The sequence below is a fragment of the Heptranchias perlo genome, chromosome 8, assembly GCF_035084215.1.
Source record: "Heptranchias perlo isolate sHepPer1 chromosome 8, sHepPer1.hap1, whole genome shotgun sequence".
Taxonomy (NCBI): Eukaryota; Metazoa; Chordata; class Chondrichthyes; order Hexanchiformes; family Hexanchidae; genus Heptranchias; species Heptranchias perlo.
In genome coordinates this window covers 78,047,914-78,075,516 of record NC_090332.1, presented here as the reverse complement: position 1 = coordinate 78,075,516, position 27,603 = coordinate 78,047,914, and the positions used below count along the sequence as shown (strand labels likewise).

The following is a 27,603-nucleotide window of genomic DNA, read 5'->3' as shown; positions in this document are numbered from 1 at the left end:
CCTAAGCTCTGGAATTCCCTCCCTAAACCTCTCTCTCCCCTTTTAAGACACTCCTTAAAACCTACCTCTTTGACTATGCTTTCGGTCACCTGTCCTAATACCTCCTTATGTGGCTCAACGTCAAATTCTGTTTGGTAATGGTACTGTGAAGCGCTTTGGGACATTTTACTACGTTAAAGGTGCTATATAAATGCAAGTTGTTGTTGAATAATCCTCTTACAATTCATTCTCCAGCTGGTTTTCAAATCACTTGGGAACTCAAATCCTGTCACAGCACAATTTCACATTCCCTTGGAGTTGCACTGAAAGAATTATACTATGCATGCTGAGAAATACTGCAGACGTTGAGACTGGGGCATCCAGAAAATAGTGTTAACTCTGGGGAAAATATCAACTACCAAGTGCAGGATTTTGAAAGAGACTGATGCCTTCAAATAAAAACCTTAATGAACATACTCAGACACAAAAGACAAAGTTACAGGTAAGTTTAATTGTGTTATGAAATGCTTTTACTGTATTACAAAGCTTATTTTAAGGTGGATAGGGAGCACTGGCAGCAACAAATGGGGCAGTGGTTCAGCAATGGCAGCAAGAAGGAGAAGTGACAACAAGAGGCAGCAGGAGTGTGGTGGCAGCAGTGGGTGGGAATACCAATAGGCAACATACCTGAGAATTGTGGCTGGGAGAACCAACGGTGAAACTGATCATATATCCAATCAGCCAAATCAGGTCAAGTGTAATCAGTAACACCTCGTTTGGCAACTTTTCAAGGAGGACTGAGTCACAGCTTATATTATAATGGCAAAATTGTAACCTGACATAAAATCATGACAAGAAAATTCTTGTATTTGCATGAAATTAACATTATGTGCAAACCTTTCAAAATAAAGTTGACTTCCCATTTCACATATGCGGATTCAAGACTAGGTGTAGTCTTCAGGTGAAGCAGGCAATTATTAATCCAGGGCAAAGGGACATAATCTAGACCCTATTATAAAGCTATACATTTTGTCTTTATTTGTATATACCTTGATTTTATGTTATTAGTTAAATAGCAAAACTTAGGACAATTTGGGAATTGGAGAAGTAGAGTTGGTTGGAGCGTAGGACTTTCTCTGCAGTACAGGCCAGGGATATGGAAGATGCAAAATTGAGGTGCTATACTGTCACCACTGGCTGGAGGGTATAATTACAGCATGACAAGTTTATATAGGCAGTTTCCATTATAAATATGGATATAGGAATTTATAATTAAAAAGTTGACACCATCATGTGACAAAAATGTAATAAGAAGTAACATTTTGTAGACAAAACATTAAGAGATGAAAGCTTGCTGTTCTGAAAACATTTACCAGAATAAAGTCAAAAGCAAAATACTGCAGTTGTTGGAAATCTGAAATAAAAACAGAAAATGCTGGAAATACTCAACAGGTCAGGCAGCATCTGTAGGTGGGAGACAGAAACAGAATTAACCTTTCAGGTCGATGACCTTTTGTCAGAACTGGAAGAAGTAAAGGTTTAACAGGACAAGTTCAGAAACAAAAAATGGATCCAAAGGAGCTGTAAATGGCAACTGCAGAACCATTACCAACACCTGCTGTCAGAAAAAATGGGAGCAGTGGTTATGATCTGAAGTTATTGAAATCAACGTTGAGTCTGGAAGTGCCTTCAGGACTCATTGATTTAAATAATCCTTTGATTCTTTACTTGTTCCATTACCACCCCCTTTGCCTTGCACCATCATCCCTTTTTTCATTTAATCACTCCTGCCCTCCACCCTATCACAGACCTTCCTTTTTGTTCTTTCCTCCCCTCTCCCTGGCTCTGTACTTGCTTAAAAACTGTTAAATCTTTACTTCTTCCAATTCTCATGAAAGGTCATCGATCTCTCCAGACGCTGCTTGACCTGCTGAGTATTTACAGCATTTTCTGTTTTTATACCAGAATAAACTTATCAATACATGTGCAGTTTTGATTAAACCAGAAATCCTTCCTAAGGATATCTGGACAGTTTCTCTTTGTATGCAAGACTTATTTAAATAGAATACCTGTGTCTCTGTGAATATATATATTAAAGATTATGTGTCAGTCCGGGGTTGGGGGGGTCTAACTTGTTTCAGATCATATGAATCTCTACATATTATTGAAATTTTTAGCTTGCAAAAATTATGACAATTTTAAAATGGCCTGGTTTCTGGAAGGGCTGGATGTGTTTCTCTCCATAGGAAATGTAGTGTCTACAGGTCCCAAAAGGAAGTGATTCCTTTTGAACTATTCTAATTTACAGCTTTAATTGTGAGTGTACTTATATTTTTAAAAATCTTCTTTTTGCACACACCTGCATCAAAAAGGGGGAGGGTGGAACAAGAGAGAGCGAGCGAGCGACATATACAACTTGGACTAGAGTCATTACTTGCCAGTTCCCTTCTTGCTGTACTGTTATATGGGCCAGAGGCAGAGGACTCTTGAATTGTATTACTCGTGTAAAACATTTCTTTTACAGATGTGTGGTCCAAGATTACAAAAATTGCCACAGCTTCTTGACTATTATTTTGGAACCATTTTACATATTAGTGTGCAATCAAGCAGGAAAACTTGCATTTATATAGTGCCTTTGACATAAGTAACATCCCAAACTATTTCACAAATAGGTGTAAGGAAAACGGATGCCAAGCTGGAAAGGGAAGACAGGTGGAGAAGTGGTGGCAGAAGACTTAGTCAAAGTAGTATTCTATTCCTTTATTCATTCTGCTGATTGATCCATTTTGCTTTTGCTCCCAATAAAAATAAATTAGCAGTTTTCAGCCTAATACATGTGAGGTTAGAAATTGGATTTGCTCCCAAAATGGGCAGCAAGTCAGCCGATCGCTCCGCATACTCCGTGCTAGCACGAGACCTGTTCCAAATTCGGCACCAGGCCTCAACTCCATAGAACCAGTGAGGTTCAGGCACCAGTCGGGAAGCAGCTCGCGGGTTTAATCTGCAGTAATTCAGGCCGACTGCAACACCATTAAGTTTTTCCCTCATTGTATATCCTTAAAACAGGTGAAACGAGGTTAAATTTTTCCCCCGTGGTTATTTTCCAACAATTTCAGATGGGTTAAACCCCTCCCCTAACTCTTAACCTATGTGGGTCCAGTGCATATATCACGCAGTGAACAGGCTCATTGGCAGAGGATGTGGGCGTCGCTGGCAAGGCCAGCATTTATTGCCCAGCCCTAATTGCCCTTGAGAAGGTGGTGGTGAGCCGCCTTCTTGAACTGCTGCAGTCTGTGTGGTGAAGGTTCTCCCACAGTGCTGTTAGGTAGGGAGTTCCAGGATTTTGACGCAGCGACGATAAATGAACGGCGATATATTTCCAAGTCGGGATTGTGTGTGCAGGTGGAGTTGTTCCCACGTGCCCGCTGCCCTTCTAGGTGGTAGAGGTCGCGGGTTTGGGAGGTGCTGTCGAAGAAGCCTTGGTGAGTTGCTGCAGTGCATCCTGTGGATGGTACACACTGCAGCCACAGGATGTAAGGGAGTGAATGTTTAGGGTGGTGGATGGGGTGCCAATCAAGCGGGCTGCTTTGTCCTGGATGGTGTCGAGCTTCTTAAGTGTTGTTGGAGCTGTGCTCATCCACGCAAGTGGAGAGTATTCCATCACACTCCTGACTTGTGCCTTGTAGATGATGGAAGGACTTTGGGGAGTCAGGAGGTGAGTCACTCGCCACAGAATACCCAGCCTCTGACCTGCTCTTGTAGCCACAGTATTTATGTGGCTGGTCCAGTTAAGTTTCTGGTCAATGTTGACCGCCAGGATGTTGATGGTGGGGGATTTGGCAATGGTAATACCGTTGAATGTCAAGGGGAGGTGGTTAGACTCTCTCTTGTTGGAGATGGTCATTTCCTGGCACTTGTCTGTTTGTTCATAGAAAGCTAGCACTTGCCTATGGAAGATGACTATTACAAGGGGCACAAGTGATAATTATCAGGAGTGTGCCCAAATAGCAAGACTACAACTGCTACCTCAATATTTCCATACTGATACCAAGGTGGCAACAAAAAAAAATGGTGCAATGAGTCGTGCAGGCCCTTTACCTCCGGAAACTGGTTCAAATCTTACACAGACTGACAAAGGAGAGAAAAAAATAAGAATTTTTGTTGCCTCAGGTGCTGGACCAAATGGATAAGTCAAAATTGTCCATCTCATTTAGAGAGTCATAAGGATAGCAAATTTGGGAAATTGTCTATCAAGCTGCAGTATTTTCATAACTTCCCCCCCACCCCCAGCTTGCACATGTTTAAACAGTAGCTTTTTAAAAAAAAACAAAAAATAAAATTGGAGTTTGGGCCATAACTATTTCCTGCCTATTTCACAAAGAACAACTTTGTTGATGCAGTAATTCAGGATGCTCTCAGTGTAAAAGTGAAATTATTCAAGTGCAAATTATAATGTACTGACATTGACAACCACTGCAGAGTGTTTACTTATATCAATATGATCATGTGAAACTGATCTTGACAGTTTATTACAGCACCACAGTAATATGGTGAAACTGAATATGAAACTTTTAAAGAAATACTGATTTGGATCAATACAAGAGAGATCTCCCACCCCCACTTCACTATGCCCCATCAGAAGGGTGGGAATGTCAAAACTACAGATCTTTTTCATCTTCCCTCCTCCTTCCCCTCCTCCCCCAACGCCCCAGGTGAATCGGCTGGTAGCTGGACTAAATACAGCAAAACAAAGGATACTCATTGTCTCCTATTATACAAATTGAATGTGTCACTGTCTGCTGCTCCATCTAGGAAAAACTCCAAAAAGGTACAATAGACCTTCAGAGTTTAAAGTAAAGTGCCAACATTATCAGTCTAAATTCATTAGGTAGCACTTTTCCCATTTATAAACACAACACAATGACGTTATTCACAGCGCTTGCGTGCAACAGCAGTGTAACAAATCAAACTCCTCTCACTGTCCCCAAAACATTGGCTCTCCTTAACGGGCAGCCCAGACACTTCTGTCTGCGACCTTTCAATTGAACAGAAATTCGAAGAGGAGCTGCCAACCGTATTCTGAACGGCTTTTGTTACATCTTCAGATACCAAACATATTCTGTATATCTCAAAAATGACAAATTATATCTTACACAAATCTTTATGAAGTATATACAAGATCTCTTTGCCTACATACACAATGTATTTCAAGGGCTGTTATCTGCTAGGGAAAATAACATGATAAACACAAACATTTCCTAATAAAGCTGTGGTTCTTGGGACTATAAACTGAATGCATCAAAGTGGGCCTCAAATTTCTCGTTAAAATATAATTTAATGGTTATGCACAAGTACTGTAACACTGAGCCACACTTAAATTCTAACAGCAAATGTTCTGTCCTTTTAATAAAATATTCAAAACTACCTTGCAATTCTTCTCAACATTCTCATATTAATAAAGAAAAAGTATAATAGTTTTTTGGTTTCTATATTGCCCAAGAGCCACAGCTTAAAGTTATTCAATATCTTCAGGTCTAACTGGGTGGGGAAGGGGTATTATTGATTTCTTCTCTGTATCTCGTGATAAGGCTTTTCTCATATCTGTTATAGAAAAGAAAAACATAATTAGAATGGAGTGTGCTTACAAAAAAATGGGACTGTGTAAAGCTTAACACAATTCATTAAAAATTCAATTTATAAAAATATTTCTTCAATTGCAAATTGCAGATTTATAGAAGCACCTTTATGAAGTAATGCACTTAAAAAGCTCTACTAGGGAAGGGGGCGTGACGGACATCATCACTGGTACCTTCAACACTCACAGATGCTCTTCACACTCAGTCAGCAAGATAAATATCCACTATTAAAATAAAATGGAACTCCACTAAAATAAAAAGCCTCAGGTGAACTATCTAATGAAATCAGATTTTTCATATCCCATACCAAATACAGTATAGGGTCTTAAAAAGGTACCAACACAATCCTACTTATGTACTCTGTACCAAAGTTACAACCCAGTTACCAGTATTTTATTTTAAATCTATTCCACAGAACTTTACAGTCATACCATAAGCATCTTCATCAGGTTCTCCATTGCTAGCTGAGTAGTACTCTATCACAGTCCTGTAGACACTGTAGCCGAGCTGTTTGTACATGTTCACTGCCACTTGATTGGATACTCGTACAAACAGATCCACAAAGAATCCACCCTTTCTGTGAAAAAAGACACAAAATATTCATCTGTTCCTGACAACAAATATTAAATATATATATATATATATATATATATATATATAAAAAAAACGGTTAAAATATATACACCAACCTTTCAGATATTTCCTCTAGCAGCTCCATCAGTTTAGCTGCTAGTCCCAAGCGTCTAAATTCTGGAGCTACAGATAAAGCAGTTACATGCCCATGCCATTCCTCTCTTGCCACTGATCCTTCAGCTTTCCCCATAACTTAAAAAGAAGAAACAACCATAAGGCACTTTATACTCCTCAAACATTACTACTGCAATTCACACTAGTTTCAGGTCCAACCAAATTTCTTGTCGCATTTTACAAACTGTGCGCAGCCTCGGATCAGATTTACTGATTTTTATTTATCCAATTTCCCCTTTTTGCAAACTGGACTAAAGTTCCAAAAGTCTCGGGTATCTGTAGTGGCTGTTTGTGGGATCTTGCTGTGTGCAAAACAGCTGCTGCACTTACCCAAGAATAGTCACAGCACTTCAAAGTATATTGTTGTGTGTAAAGCTCTTTTGAGCGATGTGATAAGGTACTGTGAATTGCAAGTTTTTCTTTCCTTACTCTGCAAATGATGCAGTATCAAGCATTTTGAAGAGTGGTCTAAACAGATGATGGCTATGTTATCCACCTGCACTGCTCTCAAACTAGGGAAAGCAGAACTTCAAAAAAAAAACTTGAATGCCTGCACACAGCTCTACTCATCTGCCTCTCACTGCCAGAGAAATTTCTAATATTAAAAATAAATGAGGTAGCCAGCTCTTTCTAAATATGTTTAAAGGCTGTACGGCCTTTCACTTACTTTGAATCATTTTATAAATTAAAATAGTGAGTCACATATTGACTGACTTGATGAAGTAACCTGCCTTTTGTCAACAGGCTGTGATGCAACACTGCTTTCTGCTGACTAAAATATATGTGGAAATCTTCACTATCTTCTTTTGAACCACTAACACACCAAAAAATGCTTCCATTTAATCATCGATTAAAAGATGTTTTATGAAATGCAACCCAAAATTATAATTTAATATATTTCTCTACACACATAAGCCACCAGAATAAAAAGTAATTTGGATATCATATGGGAACAAACACTGCTCAAGTGGAAAGCATCCATTTTGAAACTGCCACTTCCAGTATAGATAAAGTGGTAAAACTTTAGTTCTAGGAAGTAGATAGTTGAGGAATGTTTTTCATCAAACAGAAGTTGATCAGATCAGAGATTTTTTCAAAAAAATACTACTAGCGAACCTCACATGCCACTGTGCACGGAAGCGTGGCCGTGGAAAATACTTGCTTTCCCTTTTAAAAAAAAATTATTTTGCATCTGTAACAAAAAGTGTAGCAAGAGAGGACTATGCTAAATTCAAGGCTTTTATATATGCTAGCAGATGATCACAATTAAATCAGACAATGTGCTGTTTTATAAGGTCATGGGGATTATGACTATTATTCGGCTTTTAAGATGAAGATGTGTATCTTTAAGGTCACAAAGTCTAACTGCTGTTAAGTAAATTCTGGGTGAAGTCAAGTGTTTAATTGTTGTTCAGAGTGCAGGTCATATCCTGGCTGTGTTGTCTTTCTAGCAGTAGACTGCTAAGGTCAATTAAGAAGCTCTAGACATTCCCACTCCTGTAATACTGAGGTGTTTTTCTCTCATTCCAAATGACACCTTTGTTTGTTCGTACTTCTCTCTGAAGCGTGACAAGGAAATGTGAATGTGACACTTAGTGTATGTTGGAGAGGTGTAATGGACAGATAATGGATTATTTTATATCACTGGTAAATCTCCCCTGACACCACTCATGGTAATTTCAGAGGATTTTATGAAGCAAAGAACATTACTCCATGTAAAGTATAGGCATCAGTCCAGTTAAGGCTACAAAGTCTGACTGCAGTTAAGTAATTACAGGGCAAATTTACACAGATATCACTAGAGACAGCAGTCATTCTCACTCCAGCATTGTGTGTCCTCGGTCCCATTTTTTTGAAGTATGCCAGAGCAGTGTAATGGATAGGAAGAGTGCTAGATGTACCATTTTTATAAAAAAAATTAGACACGTTTCTAAAAAATACAAATGAGTCAATTGCTGAGAACAAATTGTAAAAACATAATATATGCTAATTTAAAACTTTGTTACAGCACATTAATAATGTTCAAAATAGAATTTTGTTGGGATTTAGATTTTTGAATCGAATCACAGTAAGCATAAAAAATGCTTAAACAATCAAAATGTACAGTCATAAAAAAGAACTTTTTCAGTCGGACATCTGTAGAACATATTAATGATCATGACACTGGATTCTTACTGTATCCCATTAACTCTCCTCCAGGTGCCTCAGCAACAATAAAATACTCCGGCCAATGAGCTAGATATTGGAGGTAGAAGGGGATCCCATACTATGAATTATTTAAAGGAAAATAACAGATAAAAAAAACCTAACAAAAAGCTCAGATGACAGTAGTCTGTACGGTTTACAATAAACTAACCAATATAAAACAATTACAGCAGCTCTACTTTTATTTGCTTACAGCTCTTGATATGTGATAAGGAGGCTAATGAAATGCTACCTCCAATCTTTCTGTCCAAACTATTCTCTCTTATTTCTGATTTCTAACATAACCGATGATCCTCTCTTCTCCTGGCTTAGTTCAACACATTTCCCAGCTCTACAGCTGTCTCTCAATCTGTCTCTGAATTTACAGCTTTTAATAAGATTACAAACAGCAATGCCGATTGGTGTAGGGCCTTTGACAGTTTGCAACCTAAACTAGTTCAGTCCACTTCAAATGACCTGCTCATAATAATCAATGCTGAATTTAATGTAAATGCAATCCTAACTTCAAGAAATCTGCTAGCCTCTGCCTCCGAATGGCTGGATTACAAGGAACCAACTCTGCACCTAGCAAAGAATTGCATTTCTATACCAGCAATATAATTTGACAGTTAGGGTTTGACTGAAATGCTTTTGCAAACTAGCAATTTGTATGGCTGTTCTAGCAATCATGTTAGTACACAACAAGGTCTAATGAATTAAAACATGCTTTGAAAGGGACATTAGCAGCCCAAGAGGAGGTGGGCACCTCCATCTCAGAATACCCCAGGGTAAAACCAATAGTGTGAGCACTAGCTATAGAACAGCAGAATGTTATTTTCCAAATAACACTACTTTTGAAGATTTTAAACATGTAAAATATCAACTAATGATCAGTTAACAAATAGAATTAATAAAAAGGACTAAAGTATACTGAGTCCACCAATCTGGATTCTATTCACCAAGCATGTTGTTTATACCAAGAAGCCAGAAATGAACTAAATATCAACTTAAAACATAGTTTTGTCCACACACATCTTCAATCTGAATCATGATTTATTAAAAAAAGGCAGCATAATTTGGTGACCATCACTGAATTTTATATTAACCTGCGTTTCCCCATAAGAAACAAAGAAACCAATGTGAAAATGGACCGTGACAAGGATACAGTTTCTGTAAGTGGATCCAAATTTCTGCAAAGAAAAGAAAAACAAATTACAAGAGGTTCACAGTCCAATGTTTTAAATATCAAAGCATTAGCTTCACGAAACAGGGCTCACTTTAGAAAAACCTCCATGAAAAGCCACATATCGCTTTCACAACATTGACATCATGGGCAACCAATGCATTTTGAAGTGATTCATATCACTGCAGCACAAACTTTGCAGAACCTTTTTAAAACAAACTCTTCAAGACTATTCCCCTGAATAAGATAAACAATCCGAATGTCACACCACAGTGGAATGCGTTCAGTAATAATATAGGGTCAGTTATACAGTGGTCAGGTATTGGACAGGGTTTACAAGCAGCTGCACCTAGGATATGCAATACTAAGTTCAAATCATTTTGTTTCCTTGTATTAGCAACGTTTGAGGACGCAGCACCAGAAGCCAATACTGCCGACTATGTTGTCAAACATTAGACCTTCCCAAATCAAAAAACATTTTACACACATTTTCCTCTCCGAAGTTGCACAAGGGAAAATGTGCTGTGTTTCGTGCAAACTAATATCTCTGCTGACGTCTTTTATGGATACTTCTGAATAGTTTTGGTGGTTTCACCTTCCTAGAACACCAAATACAAAGATCTAAAACAGAGTTCAATTGCATGCTGCAACATGATTTTTCAAAAGTAGCACAGAGTATATTTGTGGAATTATTTGCCTGCAGTGTTCAACCAATTAAATTGCCTGGCTGTTCTGTACAGCCGCAGTAGCATATTTTAGAAGTCAGCATTTATTGCAAAAAGAATATTTGCCATGAAATTTTGTCACTCCTGGTTATCGTGTATTTAGGGAGAAAATGCTCGTGTGTACACAAATTAGTTAAGGATTTGATCAAGAAGTTTGCTGATGATACAAAAATTGGCCGTGTGGTTGATAGTGAGGAGGAAAGCTGTAGACTGCAGGAAGATTTCAATGAACTGGTCAGTGGGCAGAAAAGTGGCAAATGGAATTCTATCCAGAAAAGTGTGAGGTAATGCATTTTGGGGAGGGCAAACAAGGCAAGGGAATACACAATAAATGGGAGGATACTGAGAGGTATAGAAGAACAAAGGAACCTTGGAGTGCATGTCCACAGATCCCACAGCAGGACAGGTAGATAAGGTGGTTAAAAAGCCATACGGGACACTTTCCTTTATTAGCATAGAACATAAGAGCAGGGAGGTTATGCTAGAACAGTATAAAACATTGGTTAGGCCATAGCTTGAGTACTGTGCACAGTTCTAGTCACCACATTATAGGAAAGATGTGATTGCACTAGAGAGGATACAGAGGAGATTTACGAGGATGTTGCCAGGTCTGGAGAATTTTAGCTATGAGAGGGGGGTATATGTGCACAAATCTTTGAAGGTTAAATCTCACGGGATCCAAGGTGAGGTAGCCAATTGGATACAAAATTGGCTTGACGACAGAAGACAGAGGGTGGTTGTAGAGGGTTGTTTTTCAAACTGGAGGCCTGTGACCAGCGGTGTGCCTCAGGGATCGGTGCTGGGTCCGCTGTTGTTTGTTATTTATATTAATGATTTGGATGAGAATTTAAGAGGCATGGTGAGTAAGTTTGCAGATGACACCAAGATTGGTGGCATTGTGGACAGTGAAGAAGGTTATCTAGGATTGCAACGAGATCTTGATAAATTGGGCCAGTGGGCCGATGAATGGCAGATGGAGTTTAATTTAGATAAATGTGAGGTGATGCATTTTGGTAGATCGAATCGGGCCAGGACCTACTCCATTAATGGTAAGGCGTTGGGGAGAGTTATAGAACAAAGAGATCGAGGAGTACAGGTTCATAGCTCCTTGAAAGTGGAGTCACAGGTGGATAGGGTGGTGAAGAAGGCATTCGGCATGCTTGGTTTCATTGGTCAGAACATTGAATACAGGAGTTGGGATGTTTTGTTGAAGTTGTACAGGACATTAGTAAGGCCACACTTGGAATACTGTGTACAGTTCTGGTCACCCTATTATAGAAAGGATATTATTAAACTAGAAAGAGTGCAGAAAAGATTTACTAGGATGCTACCAGGACTTGATGGTTTGACTTATAGGGAGAGGTTAGATAGACTGGGACTTTTTTCCCTGGAGAGTAGGAGGTTAAGGGGTGATCTTATAGAAGTCTATAAAATAATGAGGGGCATAGACAAGGTAGATAGTCAAAATCTTTTCCCAAAGGTAGGGGAGTCTATAACGAGGGGGCATAGATTTAAGGTGAGAGGGGAGAGATACAAAAAGGTCTGGGGGCAATTTTTTAACTCAAAGGGTGGTGAGTGTCTGGAACGAGCTGCCAGAGGCAGTAGTAGAGGCGGGTACAATTTTGTCTTTTAAAACGCATTTGGACAGTTACATGGGTAAGACGGGTATAGAGGGATATGGGCCAAGTGCAGGCAATTGGGACTAGCTTAGTGGTATAAACTGGGCGACATGGACATGTTGGGCCGAAGGGCCTGTTTCCATGTTGTAAACTTCTATGACTCTAAAAGATTGGATAGGCTGGTGTTGTTTTCATTGGAACAAAGGAGGCTGAGGGGAGATTTAATTGAGATGTATAAAATTATGACTGGACTAGATAGAGTGGATAGGGAGGACCTATTTCCCTTAGCAGAGAGGTCAGTGACCAGGGGGCATAGATTTAAAGGTAGAAGGATTAGAGGGGAGCTGAGGAGAAATTTTTTCACCGAGGGTGGTGGGGGTCTGGAACTCACTGCCTGAAAGAGTGACAGAGGCAGAAACCCTCAACTCATTTAGAAAGTACTTGGATGTGCACTTGAAGTGTCGTAACCTACAGGCTTCGGACCAAGGGCTGGAAAATGGGATTAAGCCGGATAGCTTTTTTCGGCTGGCACGGACACGATGGGCCAAATGGCCTCCTTCTGAGCCGTAACATTCTATGATTCTATGATAAGGGGTGCAGATCTCCTATGTCACTCATCAAGACGGAATCACTCATTTTGTTTATAAATATGCCTATGTTTCTGTATATCACTTAAATATAAATTTAGGTGTTGTTGAATATCTTGATTAGTCTCATCATGTTGTTGCATACATTACTCTGTATATTCTATATCTATCTCTCCAGAAACTCCCTGTTTGAATCCCTCCAATTCAGCTACTACCCATGTCACAACACTGAGATGGCACTAGCCAAAGTCATGAATGAAATCCTCTCTGAATGTAGCAGGCTATCCCCGCTTGTCTTGTTTGATCTTTCTACAGCATTTGACATGGTTTAATCCTACTGTCCTGCTCCATTGCCTCTCTTCTGTTGTTCAGCTCGGTGACTACTCCTGTATGGACCATTTCCTACCCTTCTGGATGCAACCAGCCTATCTCCAGCAATGGCTTCTCATCCCCTGCCACTATGTCAGCTCAAAGTCCCCCAACAATCTGTCCTTGGCCTCCTTATTTTCCTCATGTTGCCCCTTGGTGACATCATCCACATGCATGGGGTCAGCTTCCAAAGATAGACTGATCAGCTCTACCTCTCAACTGCTCTCAATCCCATGACCACCACCATGATGTTAGTCTGCCTCTGTGACAAAGTCTTGGATGAACCACAACTTCCTTCAACTCAACATCAGGAAGATCAAAGCCATTTATCTCAGCACCCTCCACAAACTCTGCTCCTGCCACTGATCCCATTCCCCTCCATAGTCCCGCACTCAGGATGATCAAGACTGCGTGCAACTTTGGCGTTCTGTTCAATCCTGAGCTGAATTTCAACTCCACATCCTCTCAGCCACCAAGACTGCTTATTTGAATGTCCACAACATTGGCAACCTACACTCCTACCTCACCTCGGCCGTCGAACCCTTATCCATGCTTTTCTCACATCGATTATTCCAATTCTCTCTTTGCTGACCTTCCTTTGTCTACGCTCCATAAACTCCAACTTATTCAAAATGCAGCTGCTCGTATCTATCCTGCACTAAGCCACACTCATTCATCACCTCCCCCACCCCCCTGACCAACAATGGCTCCCTGCACTCCAATATATTGAATTTAAAATCCTCACCTTCAAACATCTCTACGGCCTGGCTCCACCGTACCTCTGTAATCTCCTTCAAATTTACTTTCCCTCCTGTACTCTTCAATCTTCCAACTCTGGCCTCATGTGCGTGCTTTCTATGCCTCTGTCCACCATGCTATTCGTGGCAAAACTTTCAGCTGCTTAGGCACTACTTCTGGAACTTGCTCATGAAACCCTTCTGCATTTCTCTCTTCCTTAAAAAAAAGGTTCTAAACACCAATCTTTTCATTCAAATCTTCAATCACTCCTCCTGTACTCTCTCGGCTTGACATTCCTCTTACTACTACCACACAAAGTGCCCTGGGACTTCATTAAAAGAGCTATATAAAATGTAAGTTGTTGCATGTTACCCTATTTCACTCCTGTTATTTTGGAATATATAACACTGTATACTACTATATTTGAATTCCATTTTGTGCATATTACAGAGCACTATATACAAGTGAAATATTACTGTATGTTACGGTTTTACTCATTGTATGAGTATACTTCACTCATGTTGAACATCAGTATATATTACTCTGTATTCTGCTATTTCATTTGTATGTATATTATTCTGTATATTGCCATACTTCACTCAGCTGCCTATTAGCATATATTACTATTAAATTTCAGGCATGCATATTTGTACATATTACTCAGTACTATATAACTTCACTCCCATGTATGTATTATTCCACCTTTCATACATACATTGTATACATTGTTCTATTTTACCATATTTCATTCACGTTGTACACATTACTCTATATTTCACTTGTGTTCTATATATTACACTGTATTTGACTATACTTCCAGAATCATTGACTATTACCCCAGAAACAGGCCAGATCTCCACATGAGCCACCTCATGTTGTATTTATTACTCCGCCTTTTACTCCTATGGTGTAAATTTGACTCTATTATTTGTTACATTGCTATGCTGTACATATTACACTGTATATTACTATTACTCTGTATGTTATCTTCACCCTGTTACCAGTGCTTTGTACATTACTATCACCCTGTACGCTGCTATTACTCTGTATGTTACTATCACCCCGTACGCTGCTATTACTCTGTACATTGCTATTACTCTGTACATTACTATCACCCTTTATGCTGCTATTACTCTGTACATTACTATCACCCTTTATGCTGCTATTACTCTGTATGCTACTACGGTATTCCTTAATGCTACTATTACTCTATATAGTACTATCACTCTGCACATTATACTGTATTTTACTCACATGTTGTTGAAGCGAAAAAGATCATCACAACAGAACGCACGTAACGTCGTCATTTTGTAAAGCGATGATTTTACCGGAAGTGAACCTTTCACCTTTGCTCAGAAAGCGAGCGGAACTGACGTCAGGGAGCGGGCGCGGGCGCGGGCGCGGGCTTGAAGCGAGTGGAGTGTGTCCGCTGTGAGGAGGGTCGGCCCGGGTCCCCGGCACAGGCCGGCTCGGGGGTTCACAGGTCGGCCCGGGTCCCCGGCACAGGCCGGCTCGGGGGTTCACAGGTCGGCCCGGGTCCCCGGCACAGGCCGGCTCGGGGGTTCACAGGTCGGCCCGGGTCCCCGGCACAGGCCGGCTCGGGGGTTCACAGGCCGAGCCCCAGCTCACTGTGTAACGGATCCATTTCTCTCAGTGATTGCTGACCTTTCCTTAACCCTGATCGGCAGTGGTATCATCACAGCCATTGGTTGCAGTACCTCAGGATTAGGGAATTGGCCGGCCCTGCTGATCCTGATCACTCTGCAGTCGCCCCAGCGAGATTAGAGTTGCCAACCCTCCAGGATTGACCTGGAGTCTCCAGGAATTGACGATTAATCTCCAGGACACTGCTACAAGCGACTCAGGAGAAAAATCATAGGGGCATTAAAAAAATGTTTTTTTCCCCCGTTTTCTTTGAACACTTTCATTTAATAGTAGTACTGGAGATGATGAAAAAAGGCTTTCACGAACAGTCAAGATGAATCCAATTGAGTGACAGAGTGTTCCCTTTCCAATTGGTGTGGGAAGGCAGCGGGTCTGGAGGATGGACCAAATCCAGGAGTGTGGGGTGGTTTAAGGTGGGAAATCGTGTAATGAAACCTCCAGGAATGCACAGAACCAAAGTTGGCACCCTAAATTGGATCTTGGTACAGGATAGGACCTAGAGTTACACAGTTGCTAATCGTGTGCCTTTCACGTGAACAATAGCTCTTCCAGCTCCTGTTAGTGTTGCTCATGCAGGAGCCTGGGCAACAGCTGAATACTGAAGTTGCCCCATAATCTTCTGCAGTTGTGTGGTAGATGATGGGGTCACTTTAACAATCAGCTGTTTACAGTCGCTCATTCAAATTGGAACTGGAAGTGGTTGCTATGTAAAGGTATGGAACCCAATGTTGAAGTGAACACTGCTAAGTTTTTGCCACTTTGATCCTCCTGTGTTTGTTCTATGAACCTTAGTTCATGATGAATGGGATGATGGGAGTTCCTAACAGTTTGATTCTTGGGTATGGCTCTATCTGTAACTGTCAACATAACATATAATAATCAAGTGAGACAATTAGAGGCTATCTGCTTAAAGATTCAACTATTTTTTGAAAAATGAACTCAATTATGAGGAAACCACTCTGTCTCTCTGAGATTAATGCACTTTCTGAAGGCTACAGAACACAAAACAAAAGCTACAAGAGGCATGTAATCAGTAGTCTCTTTCTCTCACACACACTATTTTAAAAAAAACTTCCTGTTTAAAAAAAAGCCCTATAAACTTTACCTGAATAAAGATTTTAAAATTAGTTCTGTACCTTTTCTTTTTGAAGAACTTTAGAGCAAAAACTGCTAGAATATTCTAACAGTACAACTGACTAAATGGTACTGATTCATCCTGGCAAACTATGTGCACTGTATTTCTAGACTATAAAATCCAAATTCAATGCAAAAATATCAAGTCTGAGACCAGGCTCTGGGAAGGAACTGATGCCATGAAAGAAAAACTTTAATAAAGACATTAAAAAGACACAAAAGACAATTTAGTTCATAAATTTAATCAAGTTATTGTGAAATAGGTTTTTCTTTGTTTAAACTCTTCTTTTGGATATTAGAAATTTGAGTTGCTGAGAAAAAAATGGTAGATGAAAAGGTTTTGAGTGACTTGTGGGAACCCAGTGGCCAGATTGTGCAATCACAGCATGATATACTCTAAAATAGCAGCCATTGTGTAAGACAAAGGCTGTTATACGGAAGTATGGCATGTTTAACATCGAAACTACGAATCACAGTGTCACCTACAGGGGTAACAGGTACTGCAGGTGCTTATAGTGGGCCATGATTTTGCTGTAGCAGATCATCTAACAGCATCTGCCATTAATTAGACTTGCCCTTGCACGTTTAGGTTTTTACATTTTTTGCGTGGCAAGTTACTGAAAGTGCGAGCTGATAATGGCACAGCGAAGGAAACAGGGCATCTGGGACCTGAGTGACCAGGGCAACCAGCAAGGTATCTCCTTAACCAATCAGATTGAAGGATTGTGAAATTAACAGCGCAAGGACTGAGAAGAAAGTGTAAGTTAGAGTGGGTGAATTCAATACCAAATTAGGTACAGAAAGAGAAATAAAGGGATGGAAATACTGGATTAAGAGAAAGAAAAAAGACACAAAGGAAAAGTAAAAAAAATTTTAAATTTAAATTTTACATTTTTAAAATCTCCAACAACAATTAAAACCTGAAGAACTGAGACTCAGCACTTGCAATAGTTAGTTTTCAGTGCCAGAGAGGTTGATGCAGTAATTAATACTTATGACGTTGTTAAAAGGGTACTTAGACTGAAATGGACAAGACTTAACTTTCTGTAACAAGTTTAGTTCGTATCTGCCGCGCAAATACAGCAACTTCACGCCGTTCAATGCATTTCAATGGTGAGGGCCCACCCTGGCTGTCCCCCCACCCATAACTAGCACACTCTCACCAAACCTGAACCCCAGCCTTTAGTCCTGAGACACCCATTACAGTCCCAAACATCGGATTGTCAGCCGTGGCTGAGAACTGGCTTAAAGACCTTAGGCATGTTTTCAGTGCTTTTGTTTTATTATTCAGAAATACTTAGGGCCAGGAGCCAGATATATAATTTTTAAAAACTGAACTTCAAGGAACTGAGGGATGACCTTACATTAATATTTGCTGACTTTACATTAATATATATATCCTGTACTGTTTGGTTTTGCTTTGATGAGAAATAAATATGTTAAAAGGTTGATCAAAGGGGCAAAGAGGGACCTGGAAAGAAGTAAAGTTCCTGGGCCTTGATATTTCTTGAGATCATGTTGAACTTGATTATTCTGTGGTCACTGTATCACAAGGGAGTCACAACTTCCATTTCCTGCATGGTAATTGCATCATTTATCATTACCAAGTTAAGGAGTGCACTACCTTTTGTGGTTCCCCTTATTCATTGGGTCATGTAGCACTCATGACTAATGTTTATCAACTCGCACTCGAAACCACTTCAGTATTCCCAATTTAATATTTGATTGCTTCAAATCTTGCATAAAACCTTTCGTGTTTTCACATACCCTCTTAGCTCTTCATAGAGCAAGCTATCTTCCCCATTATTCTCAAGGTCTGTAGCATACTTATAGTGTCAGCTTTACCCTAGCTGATGGTGCAGCTTTCCACCTCCCACAGGATCATCTTCTTTAACCTTCCCAGTGTCGCTGACATATAGGACTGCTCCATCTCTTTTCTTGCTGACTCTTTCAGAGCACTCTATACCCCTGTACTGTTGTTGTTACATTTATATTCCAGGTATATATTATTATTGTACATGTGTCTCTTCCTTTGACCACCAGTGTCTGTATGTTCCTGGTATCTAGTTCCTGTACACCTCTCTGAGTTACTGAAATCATTTTAACCTAACCCACCCGACGGGAAACTGATGGGATCAGGTCAGCCGTCCATTTTACACCCTGCCATTGATTTCAATGAGAGTAAAATCATTCTGATCCCGTCAATTTCCCACCGGGCGGTTTAGGTTAACATTACCCCCACTGTGCTCGTACACACATTTGCTTACCTTCCACTCTTCGATCAATAGTCTCATTTGGGATCCATTTTCCTCCCTGTGATCTTCCCATATATCCACAGGAACAGAGAGACCTAGGGGTGTATGTATACAAATCTTTGATGGTGGCAGGAAAAGTTGAGAGGGCTGATAAAAAGGCAAACGGGATCCTTGGCTTTATAAACAGAGGCATAACAGTACAAAAGCAAGTAAGTTATGCTAAACTTTTATAAAACACTGGTTAGGCCCAGCTGGAGTATTGTGTCCAATTCTGGGCACCACACTTTAAGAAAGATATCAAGGCCTTGGAGAGGGTGCAGAGGAGATTTACTAGAACGGTACCAGGGATGCAGGACTTCATGGAGAGACTAGAGAAGCTTGGGTTGTTGTCTTTAGAGCAGAGAAGGTTAAGGGGAGATTCAATAGCAGGGGTGTTCAAAATCATGAAGGGTTTTGATAGAGTAAATAAGGAGAAACTGTTTTCAGTGGCAGAAGGGTCGGTAACCAGAGGACACAGATTTAAGGTAATTGGCAAAAGAACCAGAGACGAGATGAGGAGAATTTTTTTTACGCAGCGAGTTGTTATGATCTGGAATGCACTGCCTGAAAGGGCGGTGGAAGCAGATTCAATAGTAACTTTCAAAAGGGAATTGGATAAATACTTGAAGGGGAAAAAATTGCAGGACTATGGGGAAAGGGCAGGGGAGTGGGAATAATTGGATAGCTCTTTCAAAGAGCAGATACGATGGGCCAAATGGCCTCCTTCTGTGATGTATCATTCTATGATTCTATCTACAGGATGTACTGCAGCGAGTCACCAAGGCTTCTCCAATAGCACCTTCCAACCCCCACAATCTCCACCTGGAAGGATAAGGGCAGCAGGTGCATGGGAACACCATTAAGAACATAAGAACATAAGAACATAAGAAATTGGAGCAGGAGTAGGCCAATCGGCCCCTCGAGCCTGCTCCGCCATTCAATAAGATCATGGCTGATCTGATCCCAACCACAAATCTAAAGAACACAAGAAGTCGGAGCAGGACCCGGCCACATAGCCCCTGGGCCCTCTCCGCCACCCACAGGGCATTGACCGATCCGAACTCAGCTTCATGTCCAATTTCCTGCCCGCTCCCCATAACCCCTAATTCCCTTTACTTCTAGGAAACTGTCTATTTCTGTTTTAAATTTATCTAATGATGTAGCCTCCACAGCTTCCTGGGGCAGCAAATTCCACAGACCTACCACCCTCTGAGTGAAGAAGTTTCTCCTCATCTCAGTTTTGAAAGAGCAGCCCCTTATTCTAAGATTATGCCCCCTAGTTCTAGTTTCACCCATCTTTGGGAACATCCTTACTGCATCCACCCGATCAAGACCCTTCACAATCTTATATGTTTCAATAAGATCGCCTCTCATTCTTCTGAACTCCAATGAGTAGAGTCCCAATCTACTCAACCTCTCCTCATATGTCCGCCCCCTCATCCCCGGGATTAACTGAGTGAACCTTCTTTGTACTGCCTCGAGAGCAAGTATGTCTTTTCTTAAGTATGGAGACCAAAACTGTATGCAGTATTCCAGGTGTGGTCTCACCAATACCTTATATAACTGCAGCAATACCTCCTTGTTTTTATATTCTATCCCCCTAGCAATAAAAGCCAACATTCCGTTGGCTTTCTTGATCACCTGCTGCACCTGCATACCAACTTTTTGATTTTCTTGCACTAGGACCCCCAGATCCCTTTGTACTGCAGTACTTTCCAGTCTCTCGCCATTAAGAAAATAACTTGCTCTCTGATTTTTCCTGCCAAAGTGCATAACCTCACATTTTCCAATATTATATTGCATCTGCCAAATCTCCGCCCACTCACCCAGCCTGTCTATATCCCCTTGCAGGTTTTTTATGTCCTCCTCACTCTCTACTTTCCCTCCCATCTTTGTATCATCTGCAAATTTTGATATGTTGCACTCGGTCCCCTCCTCCAAATCGTTAATATAGATTGTAAAGAGTTGGGGACCCAGCACCGACCCCTGTGGAACACCACTGGTTACTGGTTGCCAGTCCGAAAATGAACCATTTATCCCAACTCTCTGCTTCCTGTTCGATAACCAATCCTCCACCCATGCCAGAATATTACCCCCAATCCCGTGATTTTTTATCTTAAGTAATAATCTTTTATGTGGCACCTTGTCGAATGCCTTCTGGAAGTCTAAATACACTACGTCCACTGGTTCCCCTTTATCCACCCTATACGTTATATCCTCGAAGAACTCAAGCAAATTTGTCAGACATGACTTCCCCTTCATAAAGCCATGCTGACTTTGTCCTATTAAATTATGCTTATCTAAATGTTCCGTTACTGTCTCCTTAATAATAGACTCCAAAATTTTACCCACCACAGATGTTAAGCTAACTGGCCTATAATTTCCAGCCTTCTGCCTACTACCCTTTTTAAATAACGGTGTTACATTAGCAGTTTTCCAATCTGCCGGGACCTCTCCTGAGTCCAGGGAATTTTGGAAAACTATCACCAAAGCATCCACAATCCCTACTGCCACTTCCCTCAAGACCCTAGGATGGAAGCCATCAGGTCCAGGGGATTTATCCGCCTTGAGTCCCATTATTTTACTGAGTACCATCTCCTGAGTGATTTTAATCGTATTTAGCTCCTCCCCCCCGAGAGTCCCCTGTTTGTCCAGTGTTGGGATATTCTTAGTGTCCTCTACTGTAAAGACTGAAACAAAATATTTGTTCAGCATTTTTGCCATCTCCATGTTTCCCACCATTAATTTCCCGGTCTCATCCTCTAAGGGACCTACGTTTGCCTTAGCCACCCTTTTTCTTTTTATATAACTATAGAAACTCTTGCTATCTGTTTTTATATTTTTTGCTAATTTCTTTTCATAATCTAACTTCCCTTTCTTAATCAATCCTTTAGTTACTTTTTGCTGTCTTTTGAAGAATTCCCAATCTTCTATCCTCCCACTAAGTTTGGCTACCTTATATGTCCTTGTTTTTAGTCGGATACTATCCTTGATTTCTTTACTTAGCCACGGATGGCTGTCATTTCTTTTACACCCTTTTTTCCTCAGTGGAATATATTTATTTTGAAAGTTGTAAAATAACTCCCTAAATGAACACCACTGCTCATGTACCGTCTTACCCTTTAATCTATTTTCCCAGTCCACTTTAATCAATTCCGCTCTCATACCATCATAGTCTCCTTTATTCAAGCTCAGTACGCTTGTTTGAGAATCAACCTTCTCACCCTCTAATTGGATATGGAATTCAACCATGTTGTGGTCGCTCGTTCCAAGGGGATCCTTAACTAGGACATTATTAATTAATCCTGACTCATTACACAGGACCAGGTCCAAGGTTGCCTGCCCCCTTGTAGGATCAGTTACATACTGCTCAAGAAATCCATCCCTGATGCACTCAATGAACTCGTCCTCAAGGCTGCTCTGCCCAATTTGATTTGTCCAGTTAATATGATAATTAAAATCCCCCATAATTATGGCTGTTCCCTTATTACATGCCCCGACTATCTCCTGATTAATACTTCTTCCAGCAGAGTTGCAACTATTAGGAGGCCTATATACTACGCCCACTAATGTTTTTTTTCCCTTATTATTCCTTATCTCCACCCAAACTGTTTCATTATCTTGATGCTTTGTCCCAATATCATTTCTCTGTATTACAGTGATTCCTTCCTTTATTAACATAGCCACCCCACCTCCCCTTCCTTCCTGCCTGTCCTTCCTGATTGTTAAATACCCTGGCATATTTAATTCCCAGTCGTTGTCACCCTGCAGCCATGTTTCTGTAATGGCCACAAGATCATACCCATACGTAGTTATTTGTGCCGTTAACTCGTCCATTTTATTACGAATGCTACGTGCATTCAGATAAAGAACTTTCAAATCTGTTTTGTGACGCTTAGTTCCTGCTTTTTCCTTTTTTAACACTTTACCTATTACTCCATACCTTCTGTCCCTTCCTGTTACGCTTTCCTCTCTCTCCCTGCTCAGGTTCCCAACCCCCTGCCACTTTAGTTTAAACCCTCCCCAACAGCACTAGCAAACACTCCTCCTAGGACAGCGGTCCCGGCCCTGCCCAGGTGCAGACCGTCCGGTTTGTACTGGTCCCACCTCCCCCAGAACCGTTTCCAGTGTCCCAGGAATTTGAATCCCTCCCCCTTGCACCATTCCTCTAGCCACGTATTCATTTGAAATATCCTCCTATTTCTACTCTGACTAGCACGTGGCACTGGCAGCAATCCTGAGATTACTACCTTTGAGGTCCTATTTTTTAATTTACCTCCTAACTCCCTATATTCTGCTTTTAGGACCTCATCCCCTTTTTTACCTATATCGTTGGTGCCTATGTGCACCACGACAGCTGGCTGTTCGCCCTCCCCCTCCAAAATGTTCTGTAGCCGCTCCGAGACATCCTTGATCCTTGCACCAGGGAGGCAACACACCATCCTGGAGTCTCGGTTGCGGCCGCAGAAACGCCTGTCTATTCCCCTTACAATTGAGTCCCCTATCACTATAGCTCTGCCACTCTTTTTCCTCCCAGCCTGTGCAGCAGAGCTACCCGTGGTGCCAGGAAGTTGGCTGCTGCTGCCTTCCCCTGATAAGTCATCCCCCCCAACAGCATCCAAAGTGGCATATCTGTTTGAGAGGGGGATGGCCACAGGGGACCCCTGCACTACCTGCCTGCATCTCTTACTCTTCCTGGTGGTCACCCATTCATTTCCTGCCTGTATACCCTTTACCTGCGGTGTGACCAACTCGCTAAACGTGCTATCCACGAGTTTCTCTGCATCGCGGATGCTCCACAGTGAGTCCACCCGCAGCTCCAGCTCCGAGATACGATCGGTCAGTAGCTGCAGGTGGACACACTTTCCGCACACATGGTCGGCAGGGACACTGGTAGTGTCCATGACTTCCCACATCTTGCAGGAGGAGCATATCACGGGTGCGAGGTCTGCTGCCATGACTTGCCTTAGCTGAGTTACCCCTTTTAAATTACGTTGAAATTAGAAAATGTTAACTATACTAGGGACCTAGGTTCACTAAAAAAAAACACTATCTGCTATAAAACCTGCAGATCTTCCCTTTCTTATTACTTTACTTACAGTAAAATGGTAGAAATACTCACCTGAACCTACTCACCAATCAGCTGCCTCCCCTGTGCCGCGTCACTTTCTGACTGGTGACGTCACCCCGAACTGCCGCTGGTCTCAGAGTCTCGCTCTGAGTAAGCTCTGGTCTCGCTCTCTCCGCGCTGTTTATATCTCCGCTCTGGTCTCGCTCTCTCCGCGCTGTTTTTATCCCCGCTCTGGTCTCGCTCTCTCCCGCCGCTCACCGCTCTCAGGTCCACTACCGCTCTGCAAGAAAAGCAAGGCAAAGCAGCACCTCCTTCCCCCACTTCACCTAACTCCCACACGTACCGAACTCTCAGCACACTGTGTAATATCCGCACACCGTGCAGTCCGCACTGACAGGCCCCTGTATTTCTGCAGTTGAGACTCAGATGAGTCAGGCCTGCCCCACCTTCAGGGACCAATTGAATCTAGCTAACCAATTAACTTGCTACAGCAGCTCTCTGCTGAAGCCTGACAGAAACTTAGAAATTTAAACTTTTAAATTGACCTTAAACAGTTGAAGCAATATGCACTAGATTTAAAGAGATCAACCCTTCAACTCCCACACGTACCGAACTCTCAGCACACTGTGTAATATCCGCACACCGTGCAGTCCGCACTGACAGGCCCCTGTATTTCTGCAGTTGAGAATTATCCCCAAGTTCCCCTCCAAATCACACAGCATCCTGACTTGGTCATATATCGTCGTTCATTCATCGTCGCTGGGTCAAAACCCTGGAACTCCCTACCTGATAGCATTGTAGGAGCACCTTCACTACATGGACTGTAGTGGTTCAAGCAGAAGGCTCACCGCCACCTTCTCGGGGCAACTAGGGATGGGCAATAAATGCCAGCCTTGACAGAATTACCCACATCGCAAGAATGAATTAAAAAACAACAGCCAGCACATCATGTTGGAACAACCTCCTTAATTTCTTTGAGGAAGTGATGACCCAGGTGGACTGTGAAAATCACTACCATGCAGTTAACCTCGACTTCCAAAAAGGCATTTGACAAAGTTCCACACAAAAGGATATTGGTTAAATTCCAAGCTGTGGGGATTCAAGGTAAATCTTAGAAATGGATAAGAAATTAGCTGAAGATTAGAACGTAATAGGTACTTGCTGGAAGTGTCATGTTTAGGTGGAGAGGAAGTACTGAATTGGGTGCCTCAGGGCTTAGTGTTGGAATCACTACTGTTTCTAATTTACATCAATCACCAGGATTCAGGATCTCAATACAAAGCAGCCAAATTTGCAGATGATACCAAACTAGGAGAGGCATTAGAATCAGAGGAGGCAGCTCAGAAATGACAGAATGAGTTGGACAAAATATGTTAACTGTGCAGAGCAATGACAGATGAAATTTAATGCACACAGGAAGGAAAAATAAATGTCACGCATACTCCGTGAATAGTGTTGAAATAGCTAGGAATAATGGATGATGTTGAAAGAGATCTAAAAAATCTTAGTAGGCTTGAGGCTCAACTTGTCCATACAATGTACAGCAGCAATCAACAAAGCCAATTAAACTACATAGCTAGAGCAGTAGGATTTAAATTAAAGGAAGTTGGGAAGTGTTCTGGTTAGACCAGATCTTCAGTACTGTGCTAATTTCTGGTAACCAAGAAACAAGGGAGACAGTCAAGCATTGGAGGCAGTGCAGAGATGAGCTACAAGGCTGATACCTATTGTTAGAGATCTGAGTTATGAGGAATAAAATGGAGAAACTTGGATTTTTCAACCTAGAAAAAAGGGGTCTGAGAGATGACCTTATAAAGGTATATAAGATAGTTAAGAGAATGGAAAGGGCAACTCCAGAATATGATTTTAAATTAAAGTCAGAGTGAGACAAGGGATCATGGGTTCAAAGTATTAAAAGGTAAATTTAAGACTGATTCTGTATCAGGAAGTTCTTCTTCACACATAGAATGAACACAAGCAATAAACTTCCAGATAGAGGGGTTGAAATTGGTCTCCGTGGACTTCAATGGAAAGAAAATCAGGAGTGGTGTAAAACGGGCTGACAATTTGCTATGAACTCGTTTCATGTGACTGGCGGAGACCAATTTCACCCCCAGAGTAGTGGTGGCAAAACCCTGGAATCATTTAAGAACCAGTGGGGGGGACTTTAGGTTTCTTCTCGATGGATGATTTAAGATCGGCCAAACGGCCTTCCTCATTCATAATTATCTTGATTTTGTGAAAATCTATTTTCTTGTCCCTCGACTAATCTTTGTTTACCAACCCGGTTTCTGATTATAGCAGTTGCCATCTTAGGTCTCCGAGTAACTTGCTCCTAAGACCCAGAAACTTAATATAATCTGCTGTTTTAAAAATAGATCGCTTGGAATGACACACATTCTTCAGTGAAACTTCTTTCAAAAAAATTGCCAAACCCATATTAATGTGAGAAACAGTTTTCAAACTGTGATTGAAATTTTAAAATCAAAGTTAATGCCTGCAAAATTATAAATGAAATAGGAAGGGGAGAATCCACTGAAAATCCTTTGTTTAAAATATTTGCTAACTCATTCAATTGCTCCATACAGTTCCTAACTGGACACCAAGCGATTGGGAGGGAATAATCACTATCAAGCACCTCATCAAGCAGGAACCAGAGCTACTGACACAAGAGGGCGCCATCTCCATAAATAATGAAGGTTTTTAAAAATTGCCTTTATTCTCCCCATGTCATCTCACAGCTGAGGGAAAATAATATGAATTTCAAGTAACCTGCATTTCAGACTGTTTATAGCCCCTGCCATTCTTAGCTCAGGTTTAGTGAAAGAAAGCAACTTTTAGAACTTTACATCATTTTATATTAAATTTATTCTATAGGTTAATATTTTACTATTGGAAGTAGTATTTCTTTGGAAGTCATCATTTTTTTATTGCATTACTCAGGGAAAATCTGTGCTATTTGCTTTGATCTAAGAGCATGCTGAATAGTGATCCCTGGCATGAAAATTAGAGCTAGGCCATTCAGGAGTGAAATCAGGATGAGCTTTTTCACACAAATGGTAGTGACAATGTGGAATTCTTTCCCCCAAATGGCTGTGGATGCTGGGGGTCTATTGAAAGTTTCAAGACTGAGATCGATAGGTTTTTTTTGGGTAAGGGTATCAAGGGATGTGGATCAAAGGCAGGTAAATGGAATTGAGGTACAGATCAGCCGTGATCTAATTGAATGGCGGAACAGACTCGAGGGGCTAAATGGCCTCCTCCTGTTCCTATGTTCCTAAATTCTTCATAAAATCTGTGCGGCCTGCAAATTCTTGTGGGGGGTGATATCTTATGAGATGCGTCCTCTTCAAATGCCGCCTCACCCTCCTTTCCTCTACCCTGTAATGCTTCCTCCTCCATTAAAATAGCTAACAAGGGAATGCCTATTGTGAATCCCATAAATGTAACTCAGTACCTCTTACCATGTGAATAGAAATATTTCAGTGCATTTACAATCCCTTGGGCTGTCAGACACAGGGGAAGCAAAATAATCCACTCCGAAAGCTCTCTTGTAAATCCAGCAATCACTTCTTAAAGCTTCTCCAGGTTATAGGCTCCAAAGTAAAGCACTTCTGATGATATCAACTGATACTGGAAACAGATACTCCTCTTTTATCTCATTGTCAACTA

General features: G+C 41.1%; 1 protein-coding gene across 1 annotated transcript; it reads right to left on the bottom strand.

Annotated features, from left to right (window-relative positions):
* Nucleotides 1-470: 470 nt before the first annotated feature.
* naa20 (N-alpha-acetyltransferase 20, NatB catalytic subunit) lies at nucleotides 471-15,390 on the bottom strand. Its single transcript, XM_067989399.1, has 6 exons — nucleotides 15,022-15,390; nucleotides 9,712-9,736; nucleotides 8,538-8,628; nucleotides 6,305-6,440; nucleotides 6,047-6,192; nucleotides 471-5,580 (listed from the first exon to the last, which is right to left on the bottom strand). Exons 1-6 carry the CDS (start codon nucleotides 15,072-15,074, stop codon nucleotides 5,495-5,497), a joined length of 537 nt encoding a protein of 178 aa, XP_067845500.1. The 5' UTR covers nucleotides 15,075-15,390; the 3' UTR covers nucleotides 471-5,494.
* Between the last annotated feature and the right edge of the window lie 12,213 nt (nucleotides 15,391-27,603).

Bases quoted from the DNA above. Each gene is read 5' to 3' on its own strand.
- naa20 (XM_067989399.1), bottom strand. From the start codon at position 15,074: ATGACGACGTTACGTGCGTTCTGTTGTGATGATCTTTTTCGCTTCAAC. The intron at 9,737-15,021 runs GTGAGTAAAATA...TTTTCTTTGCAG, and splicing joins CTTTTTCGCTTCAACAACAT to AAATTTGGATCCACTTACAG. The intron at 6,441-8,537 runs GTAAGAATCCAG...CTTCTTTTTAAG, and splicing joins AGGAGAGTTAATGGGATACA to TTATGGGGAAAGCTGAAGGA.